This window comes from Mytilus californianus, unplaced genomic scaffold (genome assembly GCF_021869535.1).
Source record: "Mytilus californianus isolate M0D057914Y unplaced genomic scaffold, xbMytCali1.0.p SCAF_3, whole genome shotgun sequence".
Lineage (NCBI taxonomy): Eukaryota > Metazoa > Mollusca > Bivalvia > Mytilida > Mytilidae > Mytilus > Mytilus californianus.
Genome location: NW_026262679.1, coordinates 91936992 through 91952687, shown reverse-complemented (window position 1 = coordinate 91952687; position 15696 = coordinate 91936992). Strand labels below are relative to the sequence as shown.

Sequence of the window (15696 nt, the reverse complement as noted above, 5' to 3'; positions counted from 1 at the left end):
TTGCATTGTATAAAGCATCAATTGAAGTTGATTCAACTCTAATCATGGACAAAGGAAGATAACTCCAATTTTAGACATAACTTGATATTTAGAAGAAAATAAAAATTTTGCAATTTTTCCATTTATAAAGAGGCATAACTCTAGAACGGTTAAAGTGACGCCACCAAAATTCAAACTTGATCTGTGTTTTGTGGTAATAAGCATTGTGTATAAGTTTCATAACATTTGGTTGAGGCAAACTTTAAAGAACGGAAACTAAAAATTTTGCAATTTTTCCATTTATAAAGGGGCATAACTCTAGAACGGTTAGAGACGCCACCAAAATTCAAACTTGATCTGTGTTTTGTGGTAATAAGCATTGTGTATAAGTTTGATAACATTTGGTTGAGGCAAACTTAAGTTAGAGGAATGAAACTAAAAATTTTGCAATTTTTCCATTTATAAAGTGGCACAACTCTAGAACGGTTAAAGTGACGCCACCAAAATTCAAACTTGATCTGTGTTTTGTGGTAATAAACATTGTGTGTAAGTTTCATAACATTTGGTTGAGGCAAACTCAAGTTAGAGAACGGAAACCAATTTTAGGACGTTCGTACAGACTGACAACGGTGAAACTTTATGCACCAACCGCTACGGCGGGGGCATAAAAAATTCGTCACTAAGTACCTATAGCTAATACTACTGGATATTTTACAACAAATCAATGTATGGCAACAACTATATGATGTTGGTAGATTTAAATTAATAAGCCTGGAAAGTATATATTGAACATAATGCCATAGCTCTCTTTCTCATCACAATGAATTAGCTTGGCCAGCATTTCTAGAGGCTTGTATGGGTCTGTGGACGACCAATGTTTTTTTCAAATGAAAAATTATTTTTATCTCATCATTGAGAGGAACCTTTTTGTGGCTATGAATTACTGTAAGCATGCATATTATTTATGATTGCTATATACATTCACAGTCCTGCATTCTGTAGAATCATGTCGATACCTATATTTTGGCATTGCACAAGGTTATGTTTTTTCTTGGATTGTTAATGAAGTCACTAAATCCATTGGATGCGTACATATTGATATTTTAAGTCTTAGATATATGATTTTTGTTTAGTTGTTATTGGCTTTGACCTAGCTCTCATTAACTGCGAGTACTTTCAAATCTGTAATTTATGTCTTGTGTTAGTTGTTTTTGTGCTTTGTATCGATCTGACAATTTAAGCTCTTTTTTGGTTGATTCTTATGTTGTGCAGTAACACCACTGTCCCAGCAAAAATTGTTAACCCCGCCACATTCTATATGTGCCTGTCTCAGGTCAGGATCCTGCAATTCTGTGGCTGTCAATTGAAGCTGTATTTCATATTTGTTTTTAATTTCTTGATTTGTACATAAATCAGACATTAGTTTTCTAGTTTTACATTTGCCATTTCAGAGTTTTTTACGTTTTGCTATGCAATATGGATTTTGCTCATTGTTGAAAGCCATGCAGTGACCTATAGTTGCCATCTTCTAAGTCATTTAGTCTATGGTGTAGAGAAAACAGGTTTCTTTCAAAGAAAGTTCAAACCAGCATTAGGAACTATAAATGAAAGTATTTCTGGTAAGGTATATATATGACACATGAAATGAAACACAATATTTCCCATGATATTTAATAGTTTATGAAGTTTCCATAATAGTTTCTTCTGTGTGTTTGCCTTTGTCAGCGACTTGTCTGGACCTAGCTTTACGTTCCAGAATCCTTTTCCTATCTTTATCAATCTTTAATTTGACTATTACTACCTACAAAATATTAATGCACAATTTGGTTAAAGTAAAATTATATTTTATTTTAACAAATGATGTTTTATGAATGCCAAAAAAAATAATGTATTTGAATCAAGGAACCTGGCTAAAATATAATTTATATAGACAGGAGGGTTAACAAAATTTATTATAGCACGTATAACTGCAGAATGAAGTCACCTAGACAGAATTCTGGTGCTAAATACATGCATTCAGTAAACAAAATCAATAATAAGATACATTGAAAATACAAGTATATTTTTTACCAGAATCACTGGATTATGATAGGTGCATATACTAACCCATCAAAAATAAGTATAAATTTATATTTTATTTCATAATGATTACTGAAATTTCTGAAAGGAATCTTACTTTAAACATACAGTTAATCACTTTAAGTCAGTCTCTCATAGGGAAAACCAGAAGTGACCTCTTAAATAACATTCCTAATTGGAATATAGTTAAACTTATTTTTAATAACAATGAATATAATTTATATCTGAAGTTTTAACACACAATTAATAAAATGCTCTGCAGGGCGCAGCTTGATACGACCGCAGAGGTCGAACCCTGAACAGTTGGGGCAAGTATGGACACAACATTCAAGCTTGATACAGCTTTGCATTTGGATTGTGATTAAATATTTGACACAGCATAGGTTTCTGACACAGAATGAATGTGGTCTAAGAACTTAAATTTTTTTAATTTACCTATTTTGGTCCAATATCCAAAATCTAAATACATGGTTAGATTCAGCATATCAAAGAACCCCAAGAATTCAATTTTTGATGAAATCAAACAAAGTTTAATTTTGGACCCTTTCGATCTCAATGTGGACAAAGTTCATAAAGGGGCCCAAAAATCAAAAATCTAAATACATGGTTAGATTCAGCATATCAAAGAACCCCATATATTCAATTTTTGTTGAAATCAAACAAAGTTTGGACCCCGATTTGGACCAACTTGAAAACTGGGCCCATAATCAAAAATCTAAATACATGTTTAGATTCAGCATATCAAAGAACCCTAAGAATTCAATTTTTGTTAAAATCAAACTAAGTTTAATTCTGGACCCTTTGGACCTTAATGTAGACCAATTTGAAAACGGAACCAAAAATTAAGAATCTAAATACACAGTTAGATTCGGCAAATCAAAGAACCCCAATAATTCAATTTTTGATGAAATCAAACAAAGTTTAATTTTGGACCCTTTGGACCTCAATGTGGAACAATTTAAAAACTTGGCCCAAAATCCAAAAACTAAATACACGGTTAGATTCAGCATATTAAAGAACACCAAGAATTCAAGAATAAAACCCCATTGAAATTGGTCAAGAAATAAGCAATTTATACGAAGTATCTTCATTTGCATAATACTGTGCAATTAAATATTTCTTGCTATTGTGCAATACTGTACAATTGACAATTTCTTGCTATTGCGCAATACTATGCAACTGAAGATTTCTTGCTATTGTGCAATACTGTGCAATTGAAAATTTCTTGCTATTGGGTGCTATAAACAGTTTCGTATAAAAAACTAGGGGTTATTCCCCGACTAAAAATAACCATGGAGGGAAATCCCTTTTTATTCATATAATTGGTGAAAAAGTATCATGTTTTTTGTATTCGATTGTAAAAATTAGTTAATTAGCTTTCAAATTAAACAGGTTGAATGATTAAAATAATTTTAAAAATTAGATTAAATATTCATGTTTTGAGGGGAGACAACACTGTAAACATCCTGTTTTTTTGGCAGTTAAAATTGAAAACTTATTTGCAGCCACTGTAGCTCTTTTCGAAGCAGGAAACCGTACCCTGAAACAAGATTTTTATTAAAGGCCAGGTAAAAACCTATGAATTTCATACAGTTTTGATTATGGGAAATGTGCCTGTATCATGTTTACATGGGTATGCACATGACCTGATTTCAGGTTTTTTATGTTCAGATTAGGCAACTTTTTCCCCATTTTCTCTGGATAGAACTTTTTTACTATATTAAAAGTACAGTATATTTTTATTTCAATATAAACTAGAGAAAATTCTGATTCCAGTAATATCTAGTTTTATACAAGTATCTTTATTAACCATTCCACCACTAAGGGTCACTTAGGCATGGTCCCTTAAAATATGACGTCATAGAAAAAAACTGTTGATTGCACCCTTAAAGGGTCAAACATATAATATAGTGAGGTTTTAGCATAGAAATGTGTTACTGAATGGAGTAAAACAATTCTGAAAAATATCATATGGCATGCATACATTAATTTAAAAGCATCAGTTTGGTATATTTAATGCAAATATTACAGATTTGTACATAGCAACCAGATATAAGAAAACCAGACTGTGTGCAAATTTTGAAGTTTTTTCATCTTTTTGCGACGTCATAATATTTTTATTCATTCTCTCATATATTTGGAACCAAAAGTTGCACATGAAAATTGAGATTTTTTCTACTTTGACCTTTACTACTGATCAGTGTAACATACATTTTTATTCATTATATTATATATTTGGTACTTTTTATAGTCAAATAGCTACAAGTGCCGTTCCTAAGAAATACACTATTTCAATATTTTTCTCAACTCAGCTACACCTTAGTTCATATAATACTAGGGACAAAATATGTTTAAAGTAACTTTATTTATGTTTATTTCATAGTTTTTATTCTATTTATTCAATAGAAACCCAATTTTATGATTTTTTTTCTTTGTATAACTGATGAAAATGTGATACAGGAAATGTTTGGAATATGCCAGTTTAACTATTTGCCACTGGCCAATATGCCAATACTATGCGACATAAAAAATGAGCCGTAGTTTCACTATCGATGGTCGCAATCCTTAAAGTAAGACATCATTTTAATCGATATAATGTACAGATTCAGAAAAGTAGAGAATTTTTTATATATCGCATACAAAGTTTTGCTTAAGGGTGCTATAAACAGTTTCGTATAAAAAACTAGGGGTTATTCCCCGACTAAAAATAACCATGGAGGGAAATCCCTTTTTATTCATATAATTGGTGAAAAAGTATCATGTTTTTTGTATTCGATTGTAAAAATTAGTTAATTAGCTTTCAAATTAAACAGGTTGAATGATTAAAATAATTTTAAAAATTAGATTAAATATTCATGTTTTGAGGGGAGACAACACTGTAAACATCCTGTTTTTTTGGCAGTTAAAATTGAAAACTTATTTGCAGCCACTGTAGCTCTTTTCGAAGCAGGAAACCGTACCCTGAAACAAGATTTTTATTAAAGGCCAGGTAAAAACCTATGAATTTCATACAGTTTTGATTATGGGAAATGTGCCTGTATCATGTTTACATGGGTATGCACATGACCTGATTTCAGGTTTTTTATGTTCAGATTAGGCAACTTTTTCCCCATTTTCTCTGGATAGAACTTTTTTACTATATTAAAAGTACAGTATATTTTTATTTCAATATAAACTAGAGAAAATTCTGATTCCAGTAATATCTAGTTTTATACAAGTATCTTTATTAACCATTCCACCACTAAGGGTCACTTAGGCATGGTCCCTTAAAATATGACGTCATAGAAAAAAACTGTTGATTGCACCCATTGCACAATACTTATTATATAATAATTTACACATCCTGTTTGGTGTGTATCTCCTACCATATCATTATTATTTGCTTTTAAATATAAATCAGAAATAACCAACTTAAAATGGAAAATTTTAAAAGATAAATAGGATAAAAAAAAAAAATCTCCCCCCCCCCAAATTTTTTGAACCCCCTTATGATTCATCACACCCAAACTCAATCCCAGCCTTCCCTTTGTGGTATGGTACCTTGCAGTACAATTTCAGAGAGATCCATACACTTGAACACAAGTTATTGTCTGGAAACTAGAAAAATGTGTTATTTGGCCCCAAATTCCTAAACGTTTAGGGCAATTACCCCCAAACTCAAACCCAGCTTTCCCTTTGTGATATGGAACCTTGTAGTACAATTTCAGAAAGATCCATACACTTACACACAAATTATTGTCCTGAAACTAGAAAAATGCTTGTTTTTTGCCCCTTTTTGGTCCCTAAAATCTAAAATATTGAGGCAATTACCCCCATCATCAATCCCAGCCTTCCCTTTGTGGTATGGTACCTTGCAGAACAATTTCAGAGAGATCCATACACTTGAACACAAGTTATTGTCTGGAAACTAGAAAAATAATTATTTTTGGCCCCCAATTCCTAAACGTTTCGGCAATTACCCCCAAACTCAATTCCAGCTTTCCCTTTGTGATATGGAACCTTGTAGTACAATTTCAGAAAGATCCATACACTTACACACAAGTTATTGTCATGAAACTAGAAAAATGCTTGTTATTTGCCCCTTTTTTGGCCCCTAATTCCTAAAATTTTGAGGCAATTACCCCCAAAATCAATCCCAGCATTCCTTTTGTGATACTGTGGTACAATGTCAGAGAGATCCATACACTAATTAACACACAAGTTATGTCTGGGAGTTACAAAAATGCTTATTTTTGTCCCCTAATTCCTTTACTGTTGGTACCATAACCCCCAAAATCAATCCCAACCTTCCTTTTGTGGTATTGAACCTTGTGGTAAAATTTCATAGAGATCCATTCACTTAAACTAAAGTTAGAGTGCGAAAACCAATGTGTCTTCGGACGACAACGACGCCAACGTCATACCAATATACGACCACAAATTTTTTTTTGCGGTCGTATAAAAATCAATTAAAATTCAAAAACTGGAAATGTGAAAATAAAAATGTACCAAGTTTTCTAAGGGGAATGATATATCACTTCATAACATTTACAAGTTTAAACAGTGTTTTAAGCTTTTAACTATGAGTCAAATTAACAGCTATGCCAGGAGCAAAAGATACATCTGTATTGAACATATTTAAATTGATGCAAGAAAAAATGGGATACTTGGGTGTTTAATCAGAAGCAAACGAAATGGCTCGGTAGAAAAACATGAGGATACCCTTAGGGGCAAAAAATATTTTGACAAAAATGACTGATAAAGTCCCATAACTCTGGAATGACAAACCACAAAATTTTCAAAATCAAGAGAGTCTACATGCATGTTCATCAATCCCAAATAACAACAGTATCAAGTTTGTTGTAATTTGATAAAAGCATACTAGAGCTAGTGCAAGTCATCTAAAAATAAATGGGGAATGTGTCCATGGGACACAGATGATGCCCCCGCTTGCATATATAACATTATAAAGGGACATAATCAAGAACGGTAAAAGTGACGCTACCCAAATTTGTACTTGATCTGAGTTTTGTGGTAATAAGTATTGTGTATAAGTTTCATAACATTTGGTTGAGGCAAACTTAAGTAAGAAAACGGAAACGAAAAATTCAGCAATTTTTCCATTTGTAAAGGGGCATAACTCTAGAATGATAAAAGTGACGTCACCGAAATTCACACTCGATCTGTGTTTTGTGGTAATAAGCATTGTGTGTAAGTTTCATAACATTTGGTTGAGGCAAACTTGAGTTAGAAAACGGAAATGAAAAATTCAGCAATTTTTTCATTTGTAAAGGCACATTACTCTAGAATGGTAAAAGTGACGCCACCAAAATTTAAACTTGATCTGTGTTTTGTGGTAATAAGCATTGTGTATAAGATTCATAACATTTGGTTGAGGCAAACTAAAGTTACAGAACGGAAACCAATTTCTTGACGTACAGACGAACAAAGGTTAAACTTAATGCCCCCTCCGCTATGGCTTGGGCATAAAAATGCCTTTTATTTATCAGAGAGTCAAAGTCCCAAAACTCTGGAATGAAATATCGATTTTATTTTTTTTAAATCCAAGGGTTTGTTATGTTCCCCAATTTCCAGTAAACCAATCCGTGCAAAACTCAAGTTATAGAGCAACATGTAAAAATTTACTTAAATCTGACAATTAAAGTTCCGTAACTCTAGAACAACAAAGGGAAAAGTTTTTTTAAATAGAAAGGGAGCTTCTTTAAATCAATCCAGGCATACTAGATTATAAGTGCATGTTATGTAAAAAATTTAAAATTCAAAGTTAAACACCAATAAAAACAATGGTGACTTCCGTCCATCAATCCTCACATTGTGTTTAAATTACATGATAATTGGTTAAAGCAAATTTGAGATGTAGTGCGAAGTGTTGACAGACTGACATGGGTATCCTATAATACGTCCAACCTTCAACCGGTACATAAAAATAGAGAAAAGATTTGGGATTCAATTAAAATAAACTGTTGACACAGAGATATGTCTCATCTATCGGCATAAAATTCAGAAAAAGACAATCTGATGGACAGCAACATTGCTTATTGATTCTGTCACTGGACCATGTACTAGGGGACAGGGCCTCAAAATGAGATGTACAGACAGTAATGTAACTTTATACAAAATATCATTGATCTATCACATGAAGTTCTTATCAAACTGACTTAAGCAGAAAACTTAAACATTGAAAATTGATAATTAATTTATAAAGTCACTGGACCATGACCTTGGGGGCAGGGCCTCAAAATAGTCATCAAACTGATAGTAATGCTTATTTATATTAAACATCAATGATCTAACACAAGTTGTTTCGATCAAACTAACTTAAGCAGAAAACTTAACACTTGTTGATGCCATCGCTGTCAAAGCAATCCCTGTGTCTCGCTTTCTGAGACTTTCATTACAGGCGAGACAAAAATATGACAAATGCAATAATTAAATGTACATGATTCAAGGAACCCATCTAAATACATAAAATATAGACAGGAGGGTTAACAAAACTTGATATAGCATGTATAACTACAGAGTAAAACCACAAGGATTAAACCCTGGTGCTAAACACATGCATTAAATTTCAATGGTAAAATTGTTTACTGTGTGTATTAGTCATTGCAGATAACAGACTTTATGTTCTTTCTTTAAGTTTTAATATCAATATGGCTTATTTCCAGTTTGGGAGGACACGGAAAGACAATTAGACAAACAATTCTCCAGAACCAGAATAAATTATATTCTTACAGCAGGCTTCTTGTTGCAGGTTTTGGTAAGAGTATACTGTGGATTCATTATAATTGTGGGAACCAATTTTTGTGGATATTTTATTTTGCTGTTTAGCCAGCTAAACTGATACAAGCCAATGAGAAATTTTACTTCATTGGACATTTAAATTTGTGAGAAAAAAACAGATTTTTTTTTAAAATGAAAGAGGGCTTTCTTCCATCAATCCTAGTGTTTTGTTAAAATTACATGATATTTGGTTAGAGCAAATTTAAGATATCTTGTGAAGTGTTGACGGACTGACATTAGTATCCCATAATATCTCCAGCCTTCAACAGGCATATAAAAATACAGAGTAAAGATTTGGGATTCACATTGACTGTTGAGGAAGCTGACAGCTGAATTAAGGCAAATGCATGGGCAGATCTTACTGTAATTTAATCAATTTTTTTTTTAACAAATGCAATGTTTACATGTATTTGACTCAAGGAACCCATCTAAATACGTAAAATATAGACAGGAGGGTTAACAAAACTTGATATAGCATGTATAACTACAGAGTAAAACCACAAGGATTAAACCCTGGTGCTAAACACATGCATTAAATTTCAATGGTAAAATTGTTTACTGTGTGTATTAGTCATTGCAGATAACAGACTTTATGTTTTTTCTTTAAGTTTTAATATCAATATGGCTTATTTCCAGTTTGGGAGGACACCGAAAGACAATTAGACTAACAATTCTCCAGAACCAGAATAAATTATATTCTTACAGCAGGCTTCTTGTTGCAGGTTTTGGTAAGAGTATACTGTGGATTCATTATAATTGTGGGAACCAATTTTTGTGGATATTTTATTTTGCTGTTTAGCCAGCTAAACTGATACAAGCCAATGAGAAATTTTACTTCATTGGACATTTAAATTTGTGAGAAAAAAACAGATTTTTTTTTTAAAATGAAAGAGGGCTTTCTTCCATCAATCCTAGTGTTTTGTTAAAATTACATGATATTTGGTTAGAGCAAATTTAAGATATCTTGTGAAGTGTTGACGGGCTGACATTAGTATCCCATAATATCTCCAGCCTTCAACAGGCATATAAAAATACAGAGTAAAGATTTGGGATTTACATTGACTGTTGAGGAAGCTGACAGCTGAATTAAGGCAAATGCATGGGCAGATCTTACTGTAATTTAATCAATTTTTTTTTTTAACAAATGCAATGTTTACATGTATTTGACTCAAGGAACCCATCTAAATACGTAAAATATAGACAGGAGGGTTAACAAAACTTGATATAGCATGTATAACTACAGAGTAAAACCACAAGGATTAAACCCTGGTGCTAAACACATGCATATGAATTCCCTTGTAAAATTATCCATTTTTGTGTTACATTATAACATCGCAGATAACAGACTTTGTTATTTCTCTTTAAGTTTGATTAATTTGGATTATTTCCAGTTTGGGAAGGCTTAGAAAGACAAGAAGGACAATTCTCCAACCTGAATAAAAGATATCCGTACAGCAGGGCTGTTGTTGCATTAATTGGTTAACGTACATGTATACTGTGGATTTATTAATTTTTGTGGTTTTACTTAAGTCTGCATACAAGCCATGAAAATTTGGTACCTAGTCATGTCCTAGTAACCTATTGGCATGTTTTGCTTTTTCGTTGGATTGTGTATTTCAATTACGCCAGATGGTAACCTAAACTAAGCCTACCAGACAATAAACAGATGACATTCTTATAGGCCTAGAATTTTTTTCCAAATCACATTAAAAAGTTAGATTTAACAGTACATCAAAACAGTTGGTCAAATAATATCAAAGAATGCAAGTCTACATAATTTTTACGACCACTACAAATAAGATCCAGAAACAGAATATTGAGTGTTCAAAATTTTTTGACATTTAAAATTGTTATAAAATAAGTTTAGTGTTGGAAGTTAGTATAATGTCTTGTTAATCTTTGTGAATATGCTCCATATATACTGTAAGCGCAACAATTTGGAAATTGCCAAAATGCAGTCAATTTATGGTTACAGTTTGATATACATGAGTATTAGCTTTCTAGTGAACATTAAAAATACAATCATCCATCAAACTGACTTTTACTTTCTTTAATACATGTAGCTCTATTCCAACTTAAACACTAAACTTGAGTTGATTGTTTTTTGTTTGCTTTATGTCCTGTGGCAAATATTTCATGCATATTCAGGTCAACACCGAAAGTATACTAGTACCCAATTTGTACAGGGAACCAATGAAGTTTTTACTAGCCCATAAAGACAACAGTTACTTATATGCTGTACCATGTGTATACCTAGGTTATTTTATGCAGTAGTGCATTACTAATTACTGAATATCTTGTATTTGACTGTAAGGAACCCATCTACATATAAAAAATATAAACAGGAGGGTTTACAAAACTTGATATAGCATGTATAACTACAGAGTAGAACCACAATGATTGAACCCTGGTGCTAAACACATGCATTGAGTATTCTGTTGATTCTGTCTTAAACTTTATTAATAAACAATATTCCTGTGTGTAACAGGCAACCCATGATATCGAAGATATGCATATTCCTTAAGCACCTGAGATGTTCTGATTGGCCATTGCATAAATCTGTTTTATTTTCCAATCTTGTTTACAATACCCTTAGCATTGTCATTTCAATGTCAACTCTTAATGTCTTTAATATAAAAGGTCATCATTTGAGATATTTCTGCAATATCAGACTTAATCAAACATGCAGTAGACCCAGCTTCTTACTTGCAGTAAAAGCATAATGTCTTCAACAGCAGTTATATCCTTTTTAAATTTCAACTCATTTAAGTTTATTATTTTGTGCATTTGTAAACCTTTATTACCTTTGATGGGTCAATTCCAACATGAACAGATGCTCCATTGGCTTTTTCCCTCTGGATTCTTTCAATGTATATCACAAACTTCTTTCTGTATACTTGAACAACTTTGCCAACTTGCTGTCCTTTATAGTGACCTCGGACAACCTATGTAGTAATAAAATATATATACATTATGAAAAGGTAGCAATAATTATGACTGTCATTATTTCAGAAGTTGACAGTTTTTACACAAAAAGAAATTAACAGTAAAATTAATGTCATCACATGAAATTAGCAAAAAATATTTAAATACCAGTACAGTATACACCATTAAAAAGAGGTTAAAAAATGTAGTGTAAGGATCTCCATAAATTTAAAAGTTGCATTGGAAGTCTAGAGCTGTTTAAATATAAAATATGTAACATTGCACTATTTTGATTCTAGCGTCAGGATTATGGTTCACAACTTATTTTTTTTAATAAAAAACACACTGAATTTATTTTGAGTACATACAAACTTGTGCAACTGAATTTTCTAAAGTATTAAGGACTTGATCTGTGTTTTATGGAAATAAGCATTGTGTAGAAGTTTCATAACATTTGGTTGAGGCAAACTAAAGTTAAAGAACGGAAACCAATTTTGGGACATCCATCCGTATGTACATAGGGACAGACAAGGGTAACACTTAATGCCCCCTTCACCTAGTGGCGGGGGCATAAAAAGTTAACTTCATTTTGTGTGTAAATTTCTAATTTTCTTTGATTGTAAGATTCATTTTTTCCCTCACTGCAGCAGATGGGGAAATAAAATAACACCTGCATTTTGTCTGATACAGTCCACTCAGCAATACTTTTCAATCACATATTGTTGTGTGCAGATACATGTATCTATTGTCCCTCTTTCCTAATATCAACCATACAATATAATTGTAACATGAGGGGAACATCTTAAAAATTTACCCACCATAATTACTTTTGACACCTTTAATTTTTAAGTGACAAAATAAGGAAAATCAAAATATAGGAAAGTTTTTAGTTTTAGTTACACAAAATGTTTTTGATATCCTACAGAACCTCTTCCATTGCCTAGCAAGCAAAGGATTGATAAATGTTGAACTTTACCTGAACCTCATCATCCTTTCTAATAGGCACACTTCTGACATTGTATTTCTGTCTCAAATCTTTTGATAGAGCAGAGCTCATGATCTTCCTCCTTACATGGGATGGTGCATTAAAATGGCGCTTTCTATTCTTCCTACGAGAGGACGACACCATTTTGTTGAACTTCATCTTGGCCTTTATATCTGAAAACACAAAATTTAAGATAATGAATTAAAAGAGCATTATCCTCTAAGAAAGAGGTGAAAGATAAAAAAGGAACATTCAAACTCCTAGTCGAAAATAAAATGACAATGCCAAGGCAAAAATAAGAAAAAAAACCAAAAAACACCAGTATTAAAAACAAGATATATACAAAATAAAGACTGAGCGACATGAACCCCACCAAAAAGCTGGGGTAATCTTAGGTGCTCCAGAAGGGTAAGCAGATCCTCTAAACTGCATTATAACAAATTGAGCATCTGTTATAAGTCCTGACATTTTTTTAAGGAAAATTTTGTAGATTCTATTAGCCTGTAGCAGATATTCTTACAGGCCTAATCATAATTTTACATGCCTGGGCTTGTGGATACATTGTAAGTGTGGTCAGTTTAAATTCAATAATGAATATTTTATCATTCACTGTTCAATAAAAAAAAAGAAATGTATATGTATTTGAAAAGCAAACTAAGCAAACTCATCTATATATTGACAAAAAAAAAATATTGAAACCAAAATCAACATACAGAAACAGCTAAAAACTATACATGTACATTGTGTCTTTCGTTCACAGAAGGGGCCTCGGTGGCCGAGTGGTCTAAGTAGTTACTACTGTAATCACTAGCCAGTCAACACTGAGGTTGTGAGTTCGAACCCCGCTCGTGCGGGTGCACTCGACTCCAGTCTTAATTGACTAGGATTGTCAGTTTTCCTATCGAAGGTCTGTGGTTTTCTCCGGCTTCCTCCACCAATAAAAACTGGCCGCCACGAAATAGCCCAAAAGCGGTGCTTAAAAGTGGCGTTAAAACACCAAAAATCAAAATCAAATCGTTCACAGAAAGTGCAAAACGTGTTGTTACTGTTAGTGCCAACGTCTGGTTCAGCAAATTCTATGCGTATGATGAGAGGTTTTACATCATAAGCAAATTCAACAATGGCCGTCGGACTCCAGAGAATTTGTGTATAACATTGAGTCTTTACTTCTAATTTCAGGCTAACTCATGTCATGACAAAATTATATTCACCCAACTCAAAACGAGTTCAAATTTCAATTAAACAGATCTCAAATAATGTTGGAACTGAGTTGTCACTTATTAATTTCAAATGCATGGGACAGAAGGCATGTGAAATATCATGTATATTGTGACAAAAAGCCGCTCAACTAAAAGTGAACTGCAAGTTGTCAATAATTTTGCAGTCTCTCCAATTGTAATTCCACAAAAACAAATACAAAACCATGAACGATGCGTGTGAGGTTTATCCAATTTGATGCACAGGGGGTTAAGGCTATCTATTAAGTATTCCATAGAGCTATTTAATTTTGCTAGATGATGAATTATCGGTTGTTATTGGGCAGGATTACAGTCTATGGTAAATGTTTTGTACCTTCACGTTATGGCCAAAACCGGAAAAGGAAGTTACCGTCGTAAAGAGATTACTAATAACCAAATAGTGCAGTGTTGCGCAGTTTACAACCACGAACCTTTTTGTTTTAAAGACAGATAATCAGATATCGGCCATAGCAAAAGAAAATTAATCATGCACTCAATAATACATATTATGCGACCCATTCGTCACATCAACAAAGTGAAAGAATTAAAATATTTAAAAAAAAACGATGTTATGTTTAGCAACACCACCCCCCCCCTTCCTTTTTCCTTTTTTACTTTATTGCAAATAGTGTAGAAAATGATAGAGGACATTCGTTGATTAAATACTAGACTATAAGACTACAGAATTTTTGTTTGTTTGTTTGTTATTTTGTATTTGCTTGTTACTTTCAGAAGTTTACTCCCCAACTTTTCAGACCACTGATAACTGAACAACAATAACATTTTATTTTTTTGCCAGTCACCTTATTAGTTTTCAACTGTCACATAAACACTACTACTACTATGTGGGTGTTTTTGTTAAAACAACCTTGACTACCCATGTGGTTAAGGCAGATCAGGTGTGTTCTGGCATTTTGGATTGAAAAATAGCAGGAAAAAACAAGTCTAGATCTGTAATGGAATATGGAATTTTTTTAGAGAAAAATGCAATTCATTTTTATGACTTGTCAGCTAAACTAAGTATAAACTATGTGTTATCTGTTACTTTTACAAATGTTTTACAAATCAAGAATATTTTTGTTTAATTAAATTGTTTTCTTCAACATAGCCATACAGGGGAGATAACACAAATCCTTTAATTTTATAATGGAATGTACAGTAAATTGACATATTTTGTTTTGAAGCAATATGACATGATCTGTGACCTCAATTATTATTATTTTTTAAAAGCACATTATAAGAGCTATCTTCTCATATTTCATTTTGACATTCTATCATTTAGCTTTTTCTATACACACAAAATTGGGGTTTTCCATGTTCAATCATTAAAAAATCTTACAGACCAGGTGCAAGTACACTATGGTGAGTAGGTCAGTACCCTGGCAAAGAAGGTAATCCTAACTTATATTCATCAACATCTAGACAAAAGTTGGTAAACTTACTTACTGTACAATTCTATTCTTTTGTTTCAAGTTTATATTTTGGGAATAATGCTGTATGCCAACATTTAGCATTACCATCAACCTTCTCACTTGTTTTAATAAATCACATTTGTCCTGGAATGGTTAAAGTAACCATTTATCAGTAATTCTTCAATGAAAGTAAAACATTACTTTTTAAAAATAAATGCAGTGCTTTTTGTAAGGTATTCATGAAAAAATGTATGTTTAATTTCTTTAAAAGAGATAGGATACTGTAAAAAATGGCCAC

At 32.4% G+C, this 15696-nt stretch overlaps 1 protein-coding gene across 1 annotated transcript; it reads right to left on the bottom strand.

Annotated features, from left to right (window-relative positions):
- Positions 1 to 1636: 1636 nt before the first annotated feature.
- On the bottom strand, positions 1637 to 14367 carry LOC127735406 (60S ribosomal protein L26-like). Its single transcript, XM_052245585.1, has 4 exons — positions 14321 to 14367; positions 12740 to 12921; positions 11643 to 11783; positions 1637 to 1780 (listed from the first exon to the last, which is right to left on the bottom strand). The coding sequence occupies exons 2-4, from the start codon at positions 12905 to 12907 to the stop codon at positions 1658 to 1660; spliced, it is 432 nt and encodes a 143-aa protein (XP_052101545.1). The 5' UTR covers positions 12908 to 12921; positions 14321 to 14367; the 3' UTR covers positions 1637 to 1657.
- Positions 14368 to 15696: the final 1329 nt, after the last annotated feature.